Here is a 25167-nt window from a genome sequence, read left to right as displayed (position 1 = left end):
CCTGGTTCCATCATTGCTGGGATTCAGACAATCTCTGAGTTTGAAAAGGAGATAGAGCTACTTCAGACACAGAAGATAGACGTGGAAAAACATGTGCAGTCCCAAAAACGGGAAATGAGAGGTAATGAAAATATGAGTCACTCAGTCCACGGGGTGCAGGCTGATTTTGTCATAGGTGTCACTGCTCAGGCAGTGTGGACTGGTCTGAGGCTGGTTAGTTAGCTGGTTGGTTGGATATATGGTAGGTTGAATAGCTGGTTGGCTTCATAGCTAGTTGGTTGGTTGATTGGATAGTTGGTAAGTTAGTCAGCTGATGAGATGGTTAGCTGGAGAGTCTGTAGGGCTAGAGAACTGGGCCCTAAAAAAGGAAATGGGAAAAGAGAAATTATGTAAAAATGTAATTTACACCAGTTCTGCCTTTTCCTCTCAGAAAAGATGTCAGAGATCACCAAACAACTTCTTGAGAGCTACGACATTGAAGATGTAAGAAGCAGGTAATCATTTTTGCATTACCAGGTATTTAGAAACAGGTAACACATGAGAGAGATGATTTTCTTACCCTCCTTGTGTTGCAGGCTCTCTCTGGAAGATTTGGAACATTTGAATGAGGATGGAGAACTTTGGTTTGCTTATGAAGGACTAAAGAAAGCAACACGGTGAGAAATTTCCCTCAGGGTTCTTTGTGATTTTTCAGAGATAATGTACTATTGGAAACTCAGAAGTTTACCTTTCATAGATTTGATAGACAATGTAAATCCCTTACAGTAGAATGGTCTAATAATCCCTGGAAATATTTCTTTGAGGATTGAGTAATTAGTTTAATAATGAAGAACAATCTCTTTATGGGATAACTGGCCAGGTAGTAAAACCCATAACCTATACAATGAAAACTGATTATATCAAATGTTAGCCAGTATTGCTATAGATATATAGGTATGATTAAATTTACGGTGTTTGCTTTTTAAAAATTTAATAAACTATTTTTTAGAGTAGTTTTAGGTTCACAGCAAAACTGGGCAGAATGTACAGAGATTTCTCATATACCTCCTACCCCTACCCATGCACAGCCATCAGCAACATCTCTCTGTTAAAACCAATGAACCTACACTGACACGTCATTACCACCCAGAGTCAACAGTTTACACTAGGGTTTACTCTTGGTGGTATACATTTTATGGGTTTTGAAAAATGTATAATAATGTGTATCTTTATCATTGCTGCATCAAGCAGAATATATTTTTTTAATTATTAAAGTAAAAATATAATTTTAATAATGTCCAAAATAAAATTTCTTATTATTAACTGCTGTGTTAACACCACATAACACTTCCTAACTAGCTAGAAGGAGTTTATAATTATATATTCCTAATTCCATAGCCTGTAGCCTTGTGTACACAAGCAAACTTTATGTGCTTAGCACCTGGCTCTAATCGTGGGTTTTCATAACCGCTACACAAGTACATGTTCAGAGTCATCAGCAGAATAAAGGCCATGTGGTTAACGTCTTGACCCCTCCTCTAACAGCGTTTTGGAGAGTCATTTCCAGTCCCAGAAGGATTGCTACGAAAAGGAGATTGAAGCTCTAAACTTCAAAGTGGTGCATCTAAGTCAGGAAATCAACCACCTGCAGAAATTATTTAGAGAAGAGAATGACATCAATGAAAGTATCCGTCATGAAGTTACCAGGCTAACATCAGAAAACGTGGTATGGTCTCAGCCATAGGCCCCAGTCATGGCCATTATTCTGGAGATGTTATGCATTAGTGGAGTAAATTCAGTGTCTCGGCTATAAAAGGAATTATGTTTTCCAGGAGTGAAATAACTGGTTCAGAAGATAAAACTATAAAATTACCCCAGGCTGGAAAGCATTTTGAGAGTGTTTACCATAGGATAGGTCCAAATTCTGTGATGTGTGTGCTTTTAAATCTATGTATTTTACATCTAGCCCTAACCCCTTGGAAAGTAACAAAAAGCATTAAGATAAAAGGGTACCTCTTGAGAGGGGTGTGCGTTCAGAAGGTCAGTCACCCTGCTCACGCTCCTCCTCTCACTGTGTCAGCAGCTTCCTTCTTCCGTGGTGCCTGCTCTCCCCCACCGCATCTGTCTCGTCCTTTCTTCTCGTGCGTGTCTACTGGCTTGAAGAAATGCCTTAGGAATCTTCTCGGCAAAAAACACTCTTTTCTGAACCACCCCCTTCCCGCAGCCACCACCCCATTTTTCTAGGGGATTTGGCCACACTTTTCTATGCCATCTGGCTGTGATTTCCCCACTCACCTCCCTTCTACTCTAGGGCCACCCCGTTCTACGGTGTGCCCCTCCCACTAACTGAGTCTGCCTGCACGGGGCTGAGCCCAAAGAGTTCCTTTCCACCCTCGTCTCAGTCTCTCAGCAGCATTTGGTGATGGTAATCACTCCCTCTCCCTCCTCATTGTTCTCTTGGCTTCCAGGACACCACGTTCTCCTAGGTTTCTCATCCTGCCTCATTGGCTGCTCCTCCTCTACTTCTTTACCGACTCCTCCTCCTCTGCCTAGCCTGGGAGTATTTAGGAAATCTCAGGACTGTGTTAACAGGTGAGGATACGTGACTCTGGGCACAGCGGACACGTGGAACAGTAGTTAAGGACCTGCACGTCTTTGTTTATTCCTTGGGTGAAACTTTCACAAGGAATTTGCAGTGAAATCCAGTTGCACAATCAAACAAGTATTTTTCATTTGGACTTCAGAGGCATGGGTGTTTTCGTAAACTTGCACAATAGAAAAACTCTCCTTACCTGACTACGGGTGGAAATGATGGACATTTAAACATATATTAGGGAGACAAAGACAGAGGATTATGAAACATATTGAATCATTCCAGACCTCTGCTAACAGAGCAGTGCGCAGCCTAGAATTCGAAGGGCACAGCAGGACCCCTTTGAGATGATTCTCCTGTTTCTAGATGAGGAGATGATGTCTCTGGGCCTGGACCAAGGAGACCGGTTGCCATTTCCTCACATCATCCCTCCCTCAACTCAGCAGAGAATCCCATGTGCTCTCCCAGATGTACACGTCCTTCTCTCCAGGGGACCTTGGAGATGTGGGGGCTTGTAACTGTGTGAGAACTGCTCACCCTGAGCATGCTGAGATTTCTTGTGACTATACATGTCTTGAGGTAAAAATACGCCGTCAATCCAGTCTATGCCTTGGCTAGCCCGCTTACACGACTGTACTAGACAGACACTCCATGGCGTTAAAGACCTAGACAGTTCAGTTTGCTTCTGAGCAGCTCTGAGATTTTAAAGTTCATACACGAAAGTATTCTAATGTTTCTAATTCTTCCCTAAAGATGATCCCAGACTTTAAACAGCAAATTGCAGAACTGGAAAAACAGAAGCAAGATCTTGAAATCCGCCTGAATGAACAAACTGAAAACATGAAAGGTAACTGGAACCCTCATGAACCTGCTTTTAGAAAATGGCTTCCTGTATCCAGGAAATGACCAAAAAGTCATCGTCGAACAGATTCTCTGTGGGCCAGGCAGGTGACATAAATGTGAGAAGTGGGCTGGGTGGACAGTACAGTAAGATTCCTGGGCATTTAAAGGCAGCAGCTGCCTCAAAGCTCCGTTGATTGTTGCCAAGTAAGAATTCAGGCCCCAGTATTGTTTGATATTCCTATTTTTAAAGAAAAACCAGAAATCCAGGTTTTTATGTGAAATATCGCAATTTTTAAATAATGGCTTAAAAAGTTTTTAAACACTGTTCAGACCACATAAAACCTAATCCCTAGCTGGGTACAGTTTAGAACCCCTGATAACTGAAGATATGAAAATACGGCCAAACTCAAATCAGAATGCAGTGACGTGGCCCCCAAAGGACTGATAGTTCTTCTCATCACAGGAAGACTAGAAGAACTGTCTTATCAGTTGAATCGCAATCGAGAAGAGGAAGGAACGCAAAGAAAGTAAGTGTGAGCTTGCATGTACCTTAGGTGCACGTTCACATAACGCTTTTCTTTTCTGAAATTGTGGGAGATACCAAAGAAAGGTTATTAAACCAAAAAAGCAAGGTGTTCATTAAGGTATATAATTTATTAGCATTCAAGTGTGAAGGAAAGAAATACTTGTGTACGCACACACACCCTTCTCCCTTCTCGAGGAGAATGTGCGAGAAATGAAACAAACAAAACATTGGTTGCCTGGAGGGAGGGTAACTGGGTGGCTGGTGCACAAGGGAGAGAGGAGACTGACTTTTCACTGTGTACCTTTTTATACCTTTAGAACATTATGCCCTACGCACGAGTTATCTCTTTTAAAAAAAATTGGTAACATAAGACGGTGTGAGAGAGAACAGTTTCTCTCTCAGCAGGCCACTTAGGGTAAGGCTTAAAAATCCATGTTGATAGAGCATCTTCGTTGATAAACCCCCCAAATTATATCCTGACCAACACAGAGCCTGTAGAGCCTTGTGAGGAAAATGTTTTGCTGCCAGCTTGTTAAGATACTTTTTTAAAAATGTTTTTGAAGCTTTATTTTAATTCAGTTCTTTTGTAATTAAAAAATAGATTTAATTATTTATACATAACTCATTAGAATTATAATTTTAGAGTTTCACACTCATTAGTAAGGTACCATTTTGTATCCTAGTGTTTTTCCATACCACAAAACATTTCTAATATCAAATAATACTTTTTTATAATTTATATTGTGCTTTTGTATGCTAAAAATATTTTGTAAAACTTTATAATCTTCAGAAAAGTCAGATACCTTGACTTCTTCATGGTGAATTTTATTCACCATCATTTCTAAGTCATCCTAATCAGATTAAAATTGACTCCCATGTTATTTAAATCATCAAAGGAACAGATGTCAGACTTGTTAGAGTTCCGTTCCAACTTAAAAATCCTCCAGATACTTAATTTTAAGAACAATAAATGGACACTCTACATCCCAGAGAGCATTTTTCATCATGCGACTTCATTGGTAGGACTGGGGCTAAATGAGGGCCCAAAGCAGTGGGAAAGTGGTAAGCACATTTTTGGAACCTTTGGATGGGTTCCCTTTTCTTCGTCTGACCCCTGGCTTTTGAGTGTCTGGTTTCCAGGCTTCTCACAAAGGAAATAATCATCGGGCTTTTGGTCATAAGGGTGTGAGTGAGTATGGATGTCCTGTGGGAGCAGTCAAGGGGTATAGGCAGATGCAGAGGAGAACTTCTTATCAGGTTAAGGAGACTGGAGCAGCTGTGGACTTTTATACCGCACTAACCCTGGTCTCTTCCCCCCACTTTGAGCACGTCCCTATTCAGGTACAACTTGCTTTACACATAAATTGGCCGAAGTGTTTTTCCATCTTTGGAAATATCACTGCTTCCTGTGACAATGAGTGACTTCTCCATGACAGTCAAACTGATACCAAAATTTCCTAATCCCTTTCTCAGGACCATAGAAGCCGAAAATGAAATACACACCAGAGAGAAAGAGAAGCTGATGGGTAAGATTCAGGAAATGCAGGAGTCCAGCGAGCATTTGAAGAAACAATTTGAAACTGAAAGTGAAGTCAAGAGTAGTTTCCGGCAGGAAGCATCTCGTCTCACTATGGAAAACAGGGTGAGGAGTTTTCTAACTTGTTGATAAATGACTGTGTGTGTGCAGGTATCCGTGAAAGGGGGGCCGGCCACCTAAACCATCCAATGAGCAGCACTTGCCTCCCGCCAGAGCAGTCCCTCTCCTTACCTCAAAAGACAGGTGGTGGTTACAGCCACTGCAGGGGCCGAGCGAGGACCGGTGTGGCAAGGTCCTGAGCACTGTACCATGGGTGGCACCCATCTGCAGTGACAGCACCCTGGCCCAGAGCACCTTGAGCATGACAGGCTGATGTGTGACCTTCTCCGAGCAAAGCTCACCCCATCGAAGGCCCGTGCTTGCTTCTGGGGGTGTGTCCTGCCTACAGTTTTCAGAGTCAAAATGTTCCTCTATGAAATGATCATGATAGTAGATGGCTAACTTTTTAAATTGTGAAAATCTTCATCAAATTGTAAATGCCCTCATCAGAATGACATTTGCCAACTCTGTCAACTGCCAGCACTTCTTTTGAAATTGTATTGGTGTGTGAAACCCACGAGAATGAGCGGCACCAAAGGAGCAGATGGGGTGCTTTCCTGGGCGGCGGAGACTCACAGGCACCTTCCTGGCCTCACAGCCTCCAAGACCATGACCGGAAGAGGGCTCACCCAAGCAGTGGTCGGCCTGCACGGGTCCACGGGCCCTGCTCCCCGTCATCAGGGTCCCCCATTTCCTATCTCACACAAAAACATGATAGGGGAAAAATCATATTTGCAGTGTCAGGATTTAACTTTGAAGAGTAATTATATATAAAAAGATGGGTCTAGAGAGTTTAACATTTAATAGGAAGTAACACATTCCAGTCAGGGCACCTGGAGGGGGTGCACCTTTCTCAGAGAATAGATTTCTCAAATCACACTGGACAAGCAACTGCCTGCTAAATGTGAGAGGCGGTCCCGCCTCCCGCCGCTGTGTCTGTGCGTGTGTTCCCGGGGCCTCAGCTGGAGCCAGTGGTGAGGGAGCGGGTAGGTGGGTGGTCGTGTGTGTTGCACGTCTCGTCCTGTGTGAGCCTCACTCTCTAGCTGTGAGCATGTGGCTCTGGGTGTTGTGAGTCCCTGAGTTGTGTGGGATTTGTGCAAGTTTGTTTCTGATGCTCCAGGAGCAGTGAGGTCCCACTCAGTGCCCCTCCTCAGGAGCCCCGCCACGTGTGCGACTCTGCTCCCAGGCAGGGAAGGGCCAGGCCTGCTTCCCCCATGCACTGAACTGGGGACCAGTCATACCGACACGTTCATTCCAACAAACTATTCCTGAACCAATCAGCAGCCTCAGTATTATAAATAAACAGATGAATAATCAATGAAAGAATATAATTTCTGTATCTTAGGCGGCGATTTTGCCCACAAATGAGACTTAACTGTATTAGTCGCCTAGAGCTACCATAACCAATTATCACAAACTAGGGGGCTTAGAACAACAGAAACGTGTTCTCTTACAATGTGGAGGTCAGAAGTCCAAATTCAAGGTGTTAGCAGGGCCACACTCCTCCAGGGTCTCTAGAGGAGAATCCTTCCTTGCCTCTTGCAGCTCCTGGCATTCCTTGGTTTGTGGCAGCTTAATTCCACTCTCTGCCTGTGTCTTCATATGGTCTTCCCTCTGTGTGTCCTTTCCTGTCTGGTATACGGACAGTCTCATTGGATTTAGGACCCATCCTGATCCTCTATGATCTCACATTGATCCTTAGTTTAATTGCAACTACAAAGACCCTGTTTCCAAGTAAAGTCACATTCTGGGGTTCTAAGTGATATGAATTTTGAGGGGACGCCATTCAGTCCACCACATGATCCTTTGAGTCAAGGAAAATCATTATTTTAAAAAAGAAAAAGTTTAAGTCATCGTCTCACCATTTATCAAAGAAATTCAAAATTAAGACTAGGTTTAATAGCCTCTCAAACAGTAGAGATCCTGTGGTGCTGGTGAGAACACTCTGAATTGGGCCCTGTCGCGTATGGTTTCCAGGGATAGAAATTTGTGTCCACTTTTCTCAAGGGTAGTTTGGAGGCAAATATTAGGAACCTCTGGAAATGCACTCCCTAACACTAATAGTGTTATTAGTCACAGAAAAAATAAATAAAAGGGTGTCCAGTAGTAATGGTAGTAGAGTAAATGATCTACTACCAGTAGTAGATTAAATGGTGCGCCCAGTAGTAGATTAAATGATTATATATCATATGGTTTAGCCATTAAAATGACAGTTTTGTGTATTATCAATGACGGGGAAAATATCTGCAATATATTGAGAGAGAAATATAGGATTTAAAACTTTACATGCAGTACGACCCAATTTTATAAAATGTATATGTGCCATATTAGAAAAAAAAAGAATGAAATCAAAATGTGAACAGTGATTTCCTCCAGATTCTGGATTGATGGGTGACTTTTTTATTATTAGATGTATTGCAAAATAGGCTCAAATAGGAGGGAAGAAACCGTACCCACACCCCCATTCATAAGGCCAGATATAATTCCTAACATGTTTAGCAGGGACACAGAACTGTAGTAAGGAGAGGTCACTGCGTAGAACCAGCACAACTTCCCTCAGCTCCGAGAGTCCCCCAGGAGCCCACAGCTGCAGTGACTGACTGCATGGTGGGCGTTGCTGGATCAGAGACTCCTGAATCCTTTCTGTGTCAAAGCCCTTGGAATTCAGAAAGAACCTAAACACTCTCTGCCCTTTATAGGAAATATTCATAAGCATCCGAGACTCTTCTGGTTCTTGAGCCAAATTCAGCATGGTCTGGGTCACCCCCTCATCAGGAAGGAGAGACAAAGCCGGGACCCAAATCTCTGAAGCTTCTCTGCCTCCAGCTTCTGGCATCCAGAGAGCCCATTTGCATACTTGCATATTTGAAAATTCTCTACAATGGGCATTACTTTATTAAGGAAAAATTAGATCTAGATAAATGTGGTATCCATACGATGGAATATTATTTAACCACAAAAAGGAGTGAAGTGCTGGGAATTCCCTGGCGATCCAGTGTTTAGGACTGCACATTCACTGCTGTGCTCAGGAACTGAGCTCCCACAGGCACAGCCGGGAAAACTGAAGATAAAAAATCAGGAGTGAAGTACTGATACCTGCTACAGCGTGGATGAACCTTGCGAATATTGTTCCAAATGAAAGAAGCCAGACACGAAAGACCACATATTGTATGATTCCATTTATATTAAATGTCCAGAACAGGCAAATGTGTAGACACAGAAGATGGGTCAGTGGTTGCCAAGGGCTAGAAAGGAATGGGAGCAAAACTGACTATACTAAAAATCACTGAGTGTACATTTTACATGGGTGAGTTGTGTGGTGTGTGAATTATAGCTCAGTAAAGCTATTACCAAAAATTAGGTTAAGATGCCTCTGAGCTAATGTCCTTGTTTCTTTTGATTTCTGTAGGATCTTGAAGAAGAGTTAGACATGAAGGACAGAGTGATTAAAAAATTACAAGATCAAGTGAAGACTCTAACCAAGACAATTGAAAAAGGTAAGACAAATAGCATTCACTTTCGTATTTTTTGAACTTTCAGCTAAGGTCCGCATGTGTTGACATGTTATTTCCTGATGTGGTCCAAAGAATTTGAAAACCAAAGGGATGGGTCTTAATTGGTCTGTCTGGGGCTCAGTGAGAGGCTAATGGAAAGATCCTTTAAAGCAGGCAGATAGCTCACCACCTCTCAGATGATACCAGATACACTCATGTAATTGTAAAGGACACTCTGGAGTGAATACTTTGAACCTTTCTCTGTTAGCTCTCTCCTTGTAAAAATGAAACCGTGATAAAGTTTCAAATTTAATGGCTTTAAAATTTATTTCCTCTCCCAGTTACACAGAGTCAATACCCCAGTTTCTATTAGAAAAAAGAAGTAGGCAACTAAGAAGCTGGACAGTAGTCCTAAACATGGACTGAACTTCACACTGAGTGTCCTCATGAGCTCCTGGGAAAAGAACCCTCTGCCTTTCTTTCCTTCGCCTGCTTCTGTGTCACTGAACTTTTCTGACTTCTCTCTTCTTTCTTTACTCTTGTTCAGTATTTCTTCTTCCTCCCAACTTTTATCACTAAAGCTATATTTTCAACTCTGTTCCTTTTACTATATGCATTTCTTTGAAGAGCTCCTTTACTATTATTTATTCAACTCACTTCACATTTAAAATGTCCAAAACCAAAATGAGGATCTTTCCCCTTCAGTAATTAATGATAAAGGTCAGTCTGCCTCATGAGGGCAGAGACCATGTCTGTCCTTCCCATTGCCCCATGGTGTCCCCATTGTTGAAATAAATGAAGGAACTGCCATCACTACATAAGGACTTCCAAAATCCACCTGCCATTTCTCACTTTTCCTGAGTCTCAGTCCCTTTTTGCCTCTAAGACTACTCCTTCACCTTTCTATTATCACCTCCAGCCCAACATGGCTAAAGTGGAATACATCAGCTTCCCTTCCTGTATCAGGTATCTGTTGTCAAACTACCCCAAAATTTAGCAACGTAAAACAACAAACACTTAACACAGTTTCTGAAGGTCAAGAATCCATGTGCAGCTTAGCTGGGTGGTCCTGGCCCTGAGTTGCAGTCAAATCATGAGCAGGGATGCAGGCTTAGCTGGGGCTGGAATGCCTGTCTCCAAGCTCATTCACATGTCTGTGATCAGAGAACCAGTACCTCTTGGACACCCCATAGGTGGCACTAGCTCCTAAGGAACATGCTCACATACGAGTCACCACACTGAAGAATATCCAAAGTATGACGTTCTTATCAGGTACTTCTGCTTCATTTATTGGTTTTCCTGGTTCAGATGCAGCTTAGCAATCAGGTCATTCTTATCATAAACAGGTTGCTTAGTAAAACAGTTAACATTCTATCTTTATCAGTCTCCAAGGGAACAGAGCTAGTAAATCAACAGGACAAACTCGCATGCAATAGAAGAGAATTCTGTTAACTCTTTATCTGCACTATCTTCTTTTCCACCCATCAGGGCCTACTCACTTTTCTTGGCCTAACTGGAGTGCCACCTCCTTCAAGAAGCATTTTGCAACAGTTCCAACCTACCTCTGCATAAATTCTTATGTCCCCTGTATTTATTTCCTATAGCTGCCTAACAAATCACCATAAAATTAGTGGCTTAATAGAACACAAACCTTATAGGTCTGGAGGTCAGAAGTTCAAAATGGTTTTCACTGAGTTAAAATCAACATGTCAGCAGGGTTTCTGGAGGCTTTTGGGAGAGATTCTATTCTCTTGCCTTTTCCAGCTTCTAGAGGCCACCTGCTTTTCCTGACTCCTGGGCCTCTTCCACCATCTTCAAATTCAGCAGCAAAGCATCTTCGAAATCTTTCTTACTCTCTAACCTGTACTTCTATCATCACATCTCCTCCTCTCAGAATGGACATGAATCTTTAGGGACCAGAGGGCAGACTATGGCCCACCCAAAGATGTTCATGTCCTAATCCCCAGAACCTGTAAATATGTTACCTTACATGGCAGAGGGATTTTGCAATGTGATTAAGTGAAGGATCTTGAGACGGGGAGAGTATCCAGGTGGATCCAATGTAATCACAATAGCCCTTATAAGAGAGCGGCAGGAATGACAGAGTGAGAGAAGGTGATGTTTCAAGGGAAGCAGAGAGAAAGATGTGATGATAGAAGCAGAGGCCAGAGTGATGTTGCCACAAGTCAATGAATATGGGCAGCCTCTAGAATCTGGAAAAGGTAAGAAATCAGTCTTCCCCTAGAGTCTCCAGAAGAATCACAGCTCTGTTGACACTTTGATTTTTAGCACTGTAAGATCTATTTCAGTCTTATGACCTCCATTACTATAAGATTAAAAATTGTATTTAAAAAAAATTGTGTTTTATGCCACTGAGTTTGTGGCTCCTCATTACAGCACATAGGAAGCCAGTCCAGCCACCTTGGGATCACGCAGTTTGGTGCTTTGGACACTACATGTTTCGTGAATCTCATGTCTTTAACTGTAACATCAGTGTCCTGAAGGCAACAGTGGATTGCTTTCATATCCCCACTGGGCTCGATATACACCAGGTGCTCATGAGGATTCTTCAAGGATTAACTCAGCCTTTTCAGAAGCAGCTGTACTCATTGATGTACTCACAGATAAGAATCACGACCAGAAGAAATTCTTCAGGATTTAATAAAGTTTGCATTTATTGGAAAGGCACAGGAATTCATGTGTAAACCAGCCAGAATGAGGTGGAAAGAGACAGAGTAGTCTCATTATAATGTCAGTGGAAGTTGTTTTTGTGTCTTTAACTGATTGTTTGCCTTTTCCCACAGCCAATGATGTACACCTGTCCTCAGGACCCAAAGAGTACCTTGGAATGCTGGAATACAAGAGAGAGGATGAGGCCAAGCTCATTCAAAACCTCATTCTTGGTAGTGAAACCTGGAACTGTGAATTTTTGCTTTATCTCTGAGAACTTGAGCATCAGTCATTGCCACAGTCTTGGGCAGGGTAGTTCCTTTTTTCCCTCCACTGCTTCTCCTAGCACAGAGCTTCTCAGCCTCACCACTGTCAACCATGTAATTGGGGTTGGGAGTGGCTTTGCATTGTAGGATATTAAGCAGTGTCATTGGCTTCTATTCTCTAGAAGCCAGTAGCAACCCCTAGTCATGATGAAAAAACTGCCTCCAGACATTGCCAAGTGCCCTCTGGGGGTACCTTGCCTTTGGTTGAGAAGCACTGCCTTAACCTCTTCCCAAGTCTCATCCCGCGGTCAGGGTAGAAGACATCTCATAATTGTGTCTCAGCACAGGAGCCATGGGAAAAGTAACTGTGGCTCCTCTGTTCCATTTGACTTCTGCTGAGAAATTTATTTGCAGGCAACATGGCGGGGGCTTCCCAGCCACACCTCAGTTACAGGAATCTCCCAATGGGCCTACTCTAGGGTTGGTGATCTTAGAACCAATCTTACTAGACTGTCTTCACCATGGAAACCACACAGTCTTCCAGGGAGAAGGAGAAAAGCTGCCTCCCTGTCAGCTGATTGCAAGATCTCAAAGCAGAAAGCCCATACGTAGCCTTACTCTTCTTCTCCTAAGTGACCCCCTCAGAGCACATGAGCACCTCTACCCTTTCCTTTCCATCCTCAGTGGTGCACAGCTGTGGGGCCTCTTTGTTCCCCTGCTTTAATGCAGACATGGGGAGGTCTTTGTTTGCTTATCTTAACTTGTTCTATAATGTTTTTCTCTTTATCCCTACGCTAACTTCCACCCAATCTCTTCTCCTCAAGACCAGCTGGTCCTCCTCTGCAGATTGTTGTGTACCTGTTTTCTGTATTCAAGGCGGGTGCATGTGATTTCTGAGATCATATTCCATCCTCATCACAGAGGCTGCAGTGGGGGTGCATGGAGTTGGGGTTTCTCTGTTACCTTGGAGATATGAATTTCTGTCTTTTATTCAACCCTAGAAAAGAGAAAGTACTTTGCAAATGAGAAGTAAGGGGAGCAGGTGTCACCTGCATGTATGTTGTTGCCAAGAAAAGAGCCGGCCTGAATTCCTCAAAGGGAGAAGACATCCCTGTGCATTCAGGCACGGCATCAAGCACAGAGAAGCAGACAGCCCCTGCCCCTTCACCACAGGCTCCTTATTGGGAGAGCTGACCGTCAGCTGTAATCCCCACTGCCTCTGTCTGCTCCAGACCTGAAGCCCCGCGGCGTGGTGGTGAACATGATCCCCGGGCTGCCGGCTCACATCCTGTTCATGTGTGTACGCTACGCAGACTCTCTGAATGACGCCCACATGCTCAAGTCCCTCATGAACAGCACCATTAATGGCATCAAGCAGGTGGTTAAGGTAGGAACTACCTTCAACATGGGCCCTTGGTATTCTGGCTCCTTTAGGAACATTTGTGGGAGTGACCAGATGCCTGGACTTTTCCCATCCTTCACCTCCAGTCTTTGGTCAACAACATGATTCCTCAAACCAGTTGGAGACCCCATCAGTGAAAGAAGCGAAGCTGTGAGGAAAAGACAGCTTAGGTCAGAGAGCCCTAAGGATGGAGATCTGCAGTAAACCTCGGATCCTCACCTGTCACACTGCAACCTGGGAGCCACCACCCCACCACTTCCGTCCCCTCAGGGTGTGAGATTCCTGGCTGCAAGGAACATGTGTCTATCCACGTAACACGTGTGAACGCCAAGGCATGGGAAGGACTGAAAAATTATTCATCTCTTCTCTTGGCATTTCTATAATTCTCCCTCATAAAACCACAGTATGTACTTTTATCCTCAGCCCAGAAACTAAGAGACGCTCTACATAAGGGACCAGTAAAATATAGATCCATTATTCTTCATTCCCCTTCCAAATGGGAAGTGATGTTTGATGTTGAGGTATATGTGAATTTTTTAGTTGGGGAAGCCCTATCTCACTTTTAGTAAAATATGTATTCTAGAAGAGTCAAGAGCAATTAAGTCCTATTTTAAATCATCTAGGAAAAGGGAAGAATAAAAATACCATCAGGGTGTGGGTAATTCTTCCCCCCATCCCCCCCAATTTTATACCAAGAATTCATTATTCATCAGGAGTTAGGAACAGAAAACTAACATTGATTTGGTGCTGGGTGCTTTATAGTCATTGTCTTCATGGGAGCTACCAACGTGTTCTTAGAAGAGACTTCCATAAATTCATGTCTTCCCTGTCCATATTTTCATAAATTGGGTTTCCTCAGGCCCCACTTGAATTGTGTTCCAGACCATGTGCACACAGTATTTGCCCCATCTTGCTGCTCTGGAATGTTTAAATACTTAGACACTGAAAAATGCATGGCATGAGGAGTGTAGCGGAAGATCCTGGCCAGCATCTTCCATCTCAATTTCTTCAGTAGCTCCCTGCCCCACCCCCCTCCAGTGCACAGCCCATTAAAGCAAGCCTCACTTGGTCCACATACCCCCTTGGCCACTGTACCTTTTTCTGCATCTCCTTGGCTGCCAACGTGCTTAAAATAGTTGTCTCCACCGACTATTCTTCCCCGCTTGCAATCTGGCTTCTACCACCATTACTCCACAGAAAGATCACAATTCCTCCTGCTAAATCCAATGGTATTTTCTTAAGTTTTTATTCTCTTTAAGTGGACTGAACAGTAGCACCATCTCTTTGAAATGCTCTGACATTGTCTTTCAAATCCCAGGACTTTCCCAGTTTTCCTCTTCTCTCTCTGGTCTTCATTACCTCTGCCTCCTTTGCTTGTTCCTTTCCTTCCTGCCCCATAAGTGGGGGTATTCCTACCAACAGAGTCCTTGATCCTGAGCTCTTGCCTACCTCCTGCCTTCCTAAGGAGGACATCCTCCCGCCTCTCTCCTAAGGTTTTCCCAGCTGCCCAGGTTCCCCATCATCTCTCCATCCTCTGAGCTTTTATAGCACAGTCTGTGCCCATGACGTAGGCTGTCAGCCACCTACATATATAGATATGTCATGTCTGTCTTCCTAGTCAGAATGTGAACTTTGGAGCCCAAGGACTGAGACATTTCTCAGGCATTCCTACAATGCCTGCTTCAAGCATCATAACAGGTGATCTAACTTACACAGAAATACTTTGCAAACCATAACCTGCTAAATAAATATAAGAACTTATTTTTATGGTATAAATTTAATAAGGCTTTAAGGAACAAAAGAGGAATGCTTTTTGGTCACAAGCCACCAGCTAACCAAACAGGTAAGATATGTCTGTTCTTGGCTCAGAGGTACCAAATCCAATACCAAAATCCAACTGTCTTTTCTTGTTTTTTGTTTGTTTTGTTTTAAGGAACATTTAGAAGACTTTGAGATGCTGTCCTTTTGGCTTTCCAATACTTGTCATTTCCTCAATTGCCTGAAGCAGTACAGTGGAGAAGAGGTAGGAATGCCTGCCTGCTCAGTGTTCAGTGCTGACTGCCCGTCTCCAGCCTCCTCATGAGCCAGAGCTCACCGTAGAAGTTAGGCATTGGGGTATCCAGCTCCAGGGGCAGCCTTGCTCTAACTGGCTCTCTGGCTTCCTCCTTACCCAGGAGACAGCTTCACATCGCCAGCTGAATGGAAGTCACAAGCAAAAAGACTTCTAGAAAGAGGTTTAGACCTCAGGCATGGTACTAAGCCTCAGTTTTCTTGACTTTAAAAATTCATGAGGTAGATTCAGTGATTTTTCATTTTCATTCTGGTTGTGAAATTCTGAAGTTTTCGTATTAGCACTCTAATATACAGCCTTTAGTTCAACCTGCCTATTTATTTATAGCTATTCTCACTACAAGATTCTGATTGTTCCCCTGTAATCTGCAAATCCTTTGCCATTCTGACTCTGCTTTCAAGGGGCTGACATCATAAAGAAGTTCTTTACTTTTAAGTACTCACAGAGCAATATTTCCTTGACCTAAAATAGCAAGATGGCTTTTAGGGTTTTCACTGCTCTGCAAAATGGTTGTACCATTTTATAGTCCCACCAGTAGTATATAAAAGTTCTAGTGTCTCATACCTTTACCAACACTAGGTATTGACAGTTTATTATTTATCAGTCTCATAGGTATAAGATGATATTTGTTGACTTAAATTGTAATTATTGGGTTGGCCAAAAATTTCGTTTGGGTTTTTCAGTAACATCTTACGGAAAACCCCTAAGGAACTTTTTTGCCAGCTCAGTACTTGATCACTAGTGAGGTCAAGCATCATTTCATGTGCTTGCTGGTCAGTTGGGTTGCTTTATTTATTTACTTATGCATGCATGCATGCTGTATCACATAGCATGCAGAACTTCCCTGACCAGGAATTGAATCCACAACCCCTGCAGTGCAAGCAAAGAATCTTAACCACTAGACCACAAGGAAAGTCCTGGGTTGCCTTTTAAATTGCCTACTCACATCTGTTCTCCATTTTTCTTAAGGGTGATTATTTTTCTTATCAACTGTAGGAGGTCTTTACATATTATAAATAGATTGTGGCTTTTCTACTTTATGGAGTCCTTTGTCATACACAATTTTTGAATTTTAATATACTTAAATCTATCAATCCTGTTCTTTTATGATACACAATTTAGTGTCTTGTTCAAGAAATTCTTCTCTACCCTGAGATCATGAAGTTATTCTTTATTCTAAACATATAATTCAAATTTGGAGTTCATAATTATGTTTTTATCCAAAATTGGTGTGATTATCCCAAATTGACATGTGAGGTAATGATCTCGTATCTTCTTCCACATGGATAGGCAGTTATCCCAAAGGAGAGAAAGTAAAATAAAATATAAAAGTAATCCTACTAGTACTATAAAACAAAAGGAGAAATAAGTAAAGAAAATCCAACTTCTAACCAAAAGGAATATTGGGGGTGAGAGGGGCATAGACCAGTTCATTTAAGATAAATTGGCATCCGTGAGGCCTTAACAGGAGGCATCACTCAGCACCATTTTGGGGTTTTTTTCTGTTTTTATTGGAGTATAGTTGTTTTACAATGTTTTGTTACTTTCTATTGTACAGTGAAGTGGAGTTCCCTGTGCTATACAGCAGATTCTCATTATTTATCTGTTATATATTCAACACCATTTTTTAATCCTTTCTTTACCCTCTTCAGCCATGTATACAATGTTCTTGTCCCTGCCTGTTTTTCATTATTATATTTTTATTTCTAAAATTTCAATTGTTCTTTTTCACCTCTGCCTTTTATAATGTCCTATTCTTAATGTTTCTTTTTTCTTTTATCTCTTTGAACATGGTAAGTGTATTAGTCTGCTTGGTCTGCTATAAAAAAATGGCACAGACTAGGTGGCCTAAACAACAAAAATTTATTTTCTCTCAGTTCTGGAGGACAGAAGTCTGAGATCAGGGGCAGGCATGGTTGGTTCCCTGGTGAGAGCTCGCTTCTGGGCTTGCAGACAGCCCCCTTCTCACCACGTACACACACGGCCTTTCCTCCGTCTGTGGGGGAGAGAGAGAGAGATTGAGCTCTCCAGTGTCTCCTATCAGAACACTAATCCTATCAGATCAGGACCCCACCTTATGACCTCACTTAACCTTAATAACTTCCTTAGAGACCCCATCTCCAAATATAACCGCACTGGAAGTTAAGGCTCCAACATACAAATTTGTGGGGCGGGGGGGGGGACAAATATTCAGTCCATAACACACATTTTAAGACATTTCAGATTGGTCTATAGTCTATAATTATAAAGTTATGAATCTCATTTATTGCATCTACCAGCCTATTACAGCAGTTTATTTTTTTGGGTGCTTTGCAGTTTTTCCCATGAAAGCTCATAGGAGTTGTTTTCCAATGTAGTCTAGCTCTGGAGACACATATTTGTCAGGGAAGTAAACAAGACATTAATATTTACAGTTGACCCATCCTCAGATTCAGTCAACTAAGGATCATGCAATACTATAGTACATATTTAGTGAAAAAATCCGCATGTAAGTAGACCCATGTAGTTCAAACCCATGTCATTCACGGGTCAAGTGTAGTTAGTAATAGAAAATAAATGCTACCCCAAACATCAAGAACTCATTTGATATTACTCAGCCATAAAAAGGAATGAAACTGAGTTATTCATAGTGAGGTGGATGGACCTAGAGTCTGTCATACAGATTGAAGTAAGCCAGAAAGAGAAAAACAAATACCGTATGCTAATGCATATATATGGAATCTTAAAAAATGCTACTGATGAACTCAGTGGTGGGGCACGAATAAAAATGCAGATGCAGAGAACAGACTTGAGGACATGGGGCAGGGGCAGGGGGTGCGAAGGGGAAGCTGGGACAAAGTGAGAGAGTAGCATTGACATACATACACTACCAAATGTAAAATAGCTAGTGGGAAGCTGCTGTATAACACAGGGAGATCAACTCGATGATGGGTAATGACTTAGAGGGGTGAGATAGGGAGGGTGGGAAGGAGTTGCACAAAGGAGGGGATATGGGGATATATGTATAAATACAGCTGATTCACTTTGTTGTACAGCAGAAATTGGCACAACAGTGTAAAGCAATTATACTCCAATAAAAAGCTTTAAAAAAACTCATTTGATACAAATCAGCCATTAAGTTTTAAAGTATAGGAGTTATAGTAGAAGCTTATTTAATATCATTAGTAGAGATAGTATTTTTTTTATAAATTTATTTTTTTTATTGGCTGTGTTGGGTCCTCGTTGTGGCACATGGGTTTTCTCTAGTTGTGGATAGCGGGGGCTTCTCTTCATTGCAGTGCATAGGCTTCTCATTTTGGTGGCTTCTCTTGTTGCAGAGCATGAGCTCTAGGCACACAGGCTTCAGTAGTTGCAGCACATGGGCTCAACAGTTGTGGCTCATGGGCTCTAGGGCGCAGCCTTAATAGTTGTGGCGTGCAGGCTTAGTTGTTCCGTGGCATGTGGTATCTTCCTCGGGCAGGGATCAAACCCGTGTCCCCTGCATTGGCAGGCAGATTCTTAACCACTGCGCCACCTACGAAGTCCCTAGAAATAGTATTTTAATTTCCTGCATGTCTACGTTATTTTAATATTTATATGTTCAATATTACTTTCAGGAATTCATGAAGCATAACAGTCCACATCAGAATAAGAATTGCTTGAACAATTTTGACCTTTCAGAATACAGACAGATTCTTAGTGATGTGGCTATACGAATATATCATCAGTTCATTATTGTAATGGAAAATAACATTCAACCAATAATAGGTAAGAAAAAAAATCGATGACCAAGAAGTATTTATAGTGACATTTAAGACCTTAAAAATAAATCTGGTGCATAGAATGTGTTAATTGCAAAGAACATAATTTTAAAACAAGCTTTACTGATGTAAATGTCCGCTTTTTAATTCTTTTTTGTTTGTTTGCCTAAAATGATTACATATATAAAAGCACGCAGGTCATAGTTTTCTTTTTGTAAGGGGGATTCCTCCTGAAGGGAAAGACGGGAGAACTGCTACTACTTATGTGGCTAATCCTGGTTCTTAGCCAAGTATTTTTGAAATCCTAAAGCCCCACTCAAATTCTGATATACTTTTTTCAATTTTCTGAAATTTAAATACTTTAGGCTTTAAGTAGTTCCAGACTATGAGTTGTCATGCTAACCAGTTCTCTCTCCTGTGAAACTGAAAAAAGAGGAGCTGCTGCCCTGCTGTAGACGACGGTCCATCCCCAACCACCCCTGACACCCCAGTGCTCCCCAACCCTCCATTCTTCTGCTTCCTCTTTTACAACTATATCCACACTAACACTTGTGGAAAATGTCCCACCTCCTGAAGCAGGCACACAAGAGCAGTGGAAATGTTCTCTGGGTATCCCCACTGTGTGTGCAAGAAAAGCTTCTGTTCTTCTCCATAGTGCCAGGCATGCTGGAGTACGAGAGTCTACAGGGCATTTCTGGCCTGAAGCCCACAGGCTTTCGGAAGCGGTCATCCAGCATAGATGACACAGACGCCTACACAATGACCTCCATCCTGCAGCAGCTGAGCTACTTCTACAGCACCATGTGCCAGAATGGCCTGGACCCTGAGATTGTGAGGCAGTCAGTAAAGCAGCTCTTCTTCTTGATCGGGGCAGTCACCCTGAACAGCCTCTTCCTGCGCAAGGACATGTGCTCCTGCAGAAAAGGGATGCAGATAAGGTAAGACCCATGAATCACCACTAACCCTGGAGAGGCTGGCCGGAAAGGATGTTCTTAAAGTCCGAGGCCACACACTCTGCCCTGCCTCCACAAGATCTGCACTGCTGGAGGGTGTGCAAGATGACTCTTAGAACCTTGGAGATGTCGGCCGTCGGAGGCCAGGTCCTCCTCCCATCACTCTACCCCACACCAACTTGACGCTCTGGCAGAATGTCTTCAACTAAGAACTAGTAATTGTCTTTTAAACTCTGGCCCTCTGTGGTTATCATATACTCAACCAGTATTTATTGACCACCACCTCTGTGACTAATACTGCTGGTGGGGGACACAGGAAACAAAGGAAAGGATGCTTTTATCCCTGCCATTCAAGGCCACTATGACTGAGTCACAAATAAGTGGTGCAAGAAGTGCTTCAGAGAAGAGAGATTATCTTGGACAGAAAAGTTACAGAAGCCTGAGAACTGTCTGTGAGTGGTTAAAAATGGGAGAACATTCCAAGCAAGAGAATGAGTGGGCAAAGGCATAGTGGTAGTGAGTGAGGACCCCTCTTCAGAAAGGAGTAAACAGCTCGGTCTAGATTAAGCAGAGGTTTGTGTCAGGAGCAACAGGACCGCAATAGAGTGGATAAACTCCCAATGCTTGAATTCCAGGCCAAGCACTGGGAGTTTATCCTGAGGACATGGTCATCCAGTTTTGAGGTATGTCGACTCCTCTTGGTCTCTAAACCAAGGAAACACAGACCATTAGCTACTGTTTGAATTTACACTGTCACATGATTATAAAACATATAATATGGGGTAGGTATTAAATATTTTTATAATACGTACAGGGATTTGATACCCGTAGGTGATAGGAGAACCTGGAATGGTGATGATGGCAGTGGTACAACAAAAAGTGACCCCAAAAGTGTATTAAGCCAAGAAATAAACAAGAGGCATCCATTACATCTTTTCAGCATTAGTGAAAATTGGAGTTGGACATCCCTACAAACCATTGTGGCAAATTCCCATGACACCAGGTTGTGGTTTTCAGATATGAGGGAGCACTGGGCTTTGTGGATCTTTTCATTGAGAGAGGGAAGACTTCTGTTTATTTCCTAAGCTCTGAGCAGATGCCCTGCAGCCCTGTGAGGTAGGATTCAGGCCTATTTAAAGTAAAGCCATAAACCTACATGTGCCACCAGAATCTTTGCTAAACAACTCTCATTCCACCAGTAGGTCCCCAAGGTGAGTGAACATCTGTCCCCATAGGTGCTCAGTACTTTCTCCTCTCACCAGTTGAAAGTGCTCTTAGAAAAGTACTGCCTGTCCAGTGTGTTGCTCTGAGTAAGTAGCACATGCGTTTTAGAGGCATTCATTCATTCAGATATTGATTCAGCTCCTGCCATAAGCAAGGCGCACCAGGATTTGCAGTGACTTTACCATGACAACACAAGCAACACAGTAACAAAACATGAACACAAGTGGAAAATCAAAAGCAAAGCAAAGAAAAATACAAACAGTGAAGAGAGTAGCTTGCAAACTAGCTCTAGGCTTTCTGACTGGCAGAAGAAAAAGCAAAACATCATCAGCTCTCTGGTCTCATCTGGCATGGTGAGGCAGACCAGTTCCTGAGGAGATATAAAGATTTTCCTAGTGTGTAATTCTTTTTTGTTCCCAGTCATGAATAGTAAAATTATTATCCCAGGTGGAACTTTATTTCACCATCTCCACAATAGCATTTTTACTGCAAGTTCCATTGTGGCTGTTTCACCCAGGGATCTTTGATAAGAAACCTAGGTAGAGCCCGTGGAGACAGTTTTGTTAGGAACCAGAATAAGGTGGCCCAACTACAAACATTGCTTGCTGGCCTGAAGGAATCTGGGGAGAGTACGAAAGGCATTGACTTGGGTCTTGAAGGACAAGTAGGATTTCAGCTGACCAAGAACTAGAGGAATGAACACAGGCCTCAGTGAAGGAAAATTTAGGGCAGGGTATGAATAATCCCCTTTGAAAGGAGCACCAGGAGTGATGGGAGGATAGATAGGTTAGAAAAACAAAGTAGAATGCCAGCATGAGAAATGCATGCTTTAGTCCCTCAAGAGTGGCAGCCACCACAGATTTTTGTTAGTTTGTTTTCAGAAGGTTTTACACTATGAATTCAATTTCTTTAATAGTTGTAGGACTATTCAGGTGTTACAGATTTCATCTTAGATGAGTTTTGGTAGTTTTTGGTTTTCAAGCAATTGGTCCACCTCATCAAAGTTGACTTTATGTGTATAGAGCTGTTCAGAATATTTCCTTATTATTCTATTAATTTCTGCAGAATTTGTCACAATATCCCCTCTTTCACTCCTCTGTGGATAATCTGTGTCTTCTCTTTTCCTTGGTCAGTCTTGCTAGCGGTGTATCAATTTTATGATCTAAAGAACCAGGTTTTGGTTTCACTGATTTCTGTCTTTTTTTTAAATTTAATTTGTTACTGTCTTTATGATTTCATTCCTTCTGCCACCTCTGCATTTATTTTTCTCTTCTTATAGGTTCCTAAAGTAGAAGCCTGGATTATTAGCTTCAAGACCTCTCTTTTCTAACATAAGCATTTAATGATATACATTTCTCTCTAAGCACTACTTTAACTATATCCCACAAATTTTGATATGTTGTATTTTCATTTTTGTTCAGTTCAAAATATTTTCTAATTTCCCTCAAGTCTTACTCTTTGACCCACAGATTATTTAGAAGTGTGCTGTTTAATTTCCAAGAGTTTAGAGACTTTCTTGTTACCTTTCTAGTATTGATTTTTAGTTCAATTTCATTGTTCTTAAAGAATGTACTTTGTCAAATTCTTAGAAACTGAAGGTAGAATGGTGGTTGCCTGGGGCCAAGGAGAGAGAGAAAAAGAGAGTTGTTCGTTCAATGGATGTACAGTTTCAGTTTTACAAAATGAAAATGTTCTGGGAATCTGTTATACAACATGGTACATATAGTTAGCACTACTATACTACACACTTAACAATAGCAAAGATGGTAATTTTACGTTATGTGTTTTCTACCACAATTTTTTTAAAATCTCAAGATGCATACAGGTTAAAATATACCATAAATTGTGATACTAACGTTACCAACCATCCCACTTTGCCTGAGACTTTCCCAGGTTTATTTTTAAAATACAAACTTACAAATATTTTTACATTAAAAAAAAACAAACTTTGTATGATTTCAATTATTTTTAAGCTTGTTAATATTTGCTTTTATGACCCAGAATATGGCCTATTTTTGTGAATCTTCCACATGCAGTTGAAAAGAATGTATATTCTGCTTTTGTTGCCTAGAATGTTCTATAAATGTCGATCAGACCCAGTTCGTTGATGGTGTTTTTCAGTTCTTCTACATCCTCGCTGATTTTCTGTCTGTTAGGTCTACTGATTACTGAGAAGAGTGTTGAAGTCTCCAACTATAACTATGGATTTGTCTCTTTCTTCTTTCAATCTGTCAGGTTTTGCTTTATGTATTCTGAAGCTCCGTTTTTAGATACACGCACACTAAGAATTGTTATGTTTTCTTGGTGAGTTGACCCACCTATCATCATGTGGGATCTCTCTTTATCCCCCCAACCCGGTAATTTCCTCTGCTTTGAAGTCTACTTTGTCTAAAAGTGTACATTTTATTTACGTAAGTGTTTTCATAGTATATCTTTTTCCATCTTTTAACTTTTAACCTACCTGTATCATATCTGAAGTGAGTTTCTTGTAGGCAGCATATATTTGGTTCTGGTTTTTTGTTTTATTTTTTCATCCAGTCTGACAATCTATGCTTCTTAATTGGAATTTTTAGACCATTCAAATTTAATGTAATTAATTATATGCTTAGATTTAAGTCTACCATTTTATTATTTTCTATTTGTTCCTTTTGGGTTTTTTTTTATCTGATTTCCTGTTTCTGTCTTCTTTTGGGTTCTTTGAAAATTTTTGGTACCCCTTTTAAATTTATCTACTGTGTTTTCACTCTCTTTGTATCTTTTTTAATGATTGCTCTAGGAAATACAGTATACATACATACCTTTTTCAGTCTTTTTAGAATCCATATCTTATCACAATAAGTGGAATGTAGAGACCTTAACATTACATAGGCCACTTTCCCCTCATTGCTTGTTGTCTTATATATTATGTCTACATACATCAAAAACTGTGCCAGACAACATTATAATTTTGTTTTAAACGATCCAACATATTTTAAAGGACTCAATAGGAGAAGAATGGTCTATTGTATTTACCCAGGTATTTATTATTTCTGTTATTCCTTCATTTCTAATGTTTCAAGTCTCATTTCCCCCACAAATCTCATTTTGATATCATTTCCCTTTTTTTTAAGCTCTTTATTGGAATATAATTGCTTTACACTTTTGTACCAGTTTTTGAGATAGACCAAAGTGAATCAGCTGTATTTATACATTATATCCCCATATCCCCTCCCTCCTACGACTCCCTCCCACCCTCCCTGTCCTGGCCCTCTAAGGCATCACCCATCATCGAGTTGACCTCCCTTTGTTATACAGCAACTTCCCACTAGTTATCCATTTTACAGTTGGTAGTATATATACATCTATGCTACTCTCTCACTTCATCCCAGCTTCCCCTTCGCCCTCTGCGCCCCCAACCCCATGTCCTCCAGTCCATTCTCTGCATCTGCATCCTTATTCTTGCCCTGTCACTGGGTTCATCAGTACCAGTTTGTAATTTTTTTTTTTAGATTCCATGTATATGAGTTAGCATACAGTATTTGTTTTTCTCTTTCTGGCTTACTTCACTCTATATGATAGACTCTAGGTCTATCCACATCATTACATATAGCTCCATTTCATTCCTTTTTATGGCTGAGTAATATTCCATTGTATATATGTGCCACATCTTCTTTGTCCATTCATCTGTTGATGGGCATTTAGGTTGCTTCCATGTCCTGGTTATTGTAAATAGTGCTGCCATGAACATTATGGTACATGCTTCTTTTTGGATTATGGTTTTCTCTAGGTAT

The 25167-nt window shown here is 41.5% G+C and overlaps 1 protein-coding gene across 1 annotated transcript in view; it reads left to right on the top strand.

Moving 5' to 3' along the window:
* MYO5C (myosin VC) overlaps nt 1–25167 on the top strand; it is a 96696-nt gene that overhangs the window by 63743 nt on the left and 7786 nt on the right. The window contains exons 26-38 of the mRNA XM_057723964.1: nt 28–121; nt 431–494; nt 576–656; nt 1525–1705; nt 3326–3419; nt 3879–3942; nt 5415–5583; nt 8987–9074; nt 11876–11974; nt 13240–13394; nt 15343–15432; nt 19077–19227; nt 19876–20158. Coding sequence (XP_057579947.1) covers nt 28–121; nt 431–494; nt 576–656; nt 1525–1705; nt 3326–3419; nt 3879–3942; nt 5415–5583; nt 8987–9074; nt 11876–11974; nt 13240–13394; nt 15343–15432; nt 19077–19227; nt 19876–20158 — 1613 coding nt within the window. The remainder of the gene's footprint in view (nt 1–27; nt 122–430; nt 495–575; nt 657–1524; nt 1706–3325; nt 3420–3878; nt 3943–5414; nt 5584–8986; nt 9075–11875; nt 11975–13239; nt 13395–15342; nt 15433–19076; nt 19228–19875; nt 20159–25167) is intronic.

The sequence above is a fragment of the Hippopotamus amphibius genome, chromosome 2 (assembly GCF_030028045.1).
Source record: "Hippopotamus amphibius kiboko isolate mHipAmp2 chromosome 2, mHipAmp2.hap2, whole genome shotgun sequence".
NCBI classification, from domain to species: Eukaryota; Metazoa; Chordata; class Mammalia; order Artiodactyla; family Hippopotamidae; genus Hippopotamus; species Hippopotamus amphibius.
Note: the sequence above shows the minus strand (reverse complement) of the source record. Positions and strands in the feature narration are given on the sequence as shown.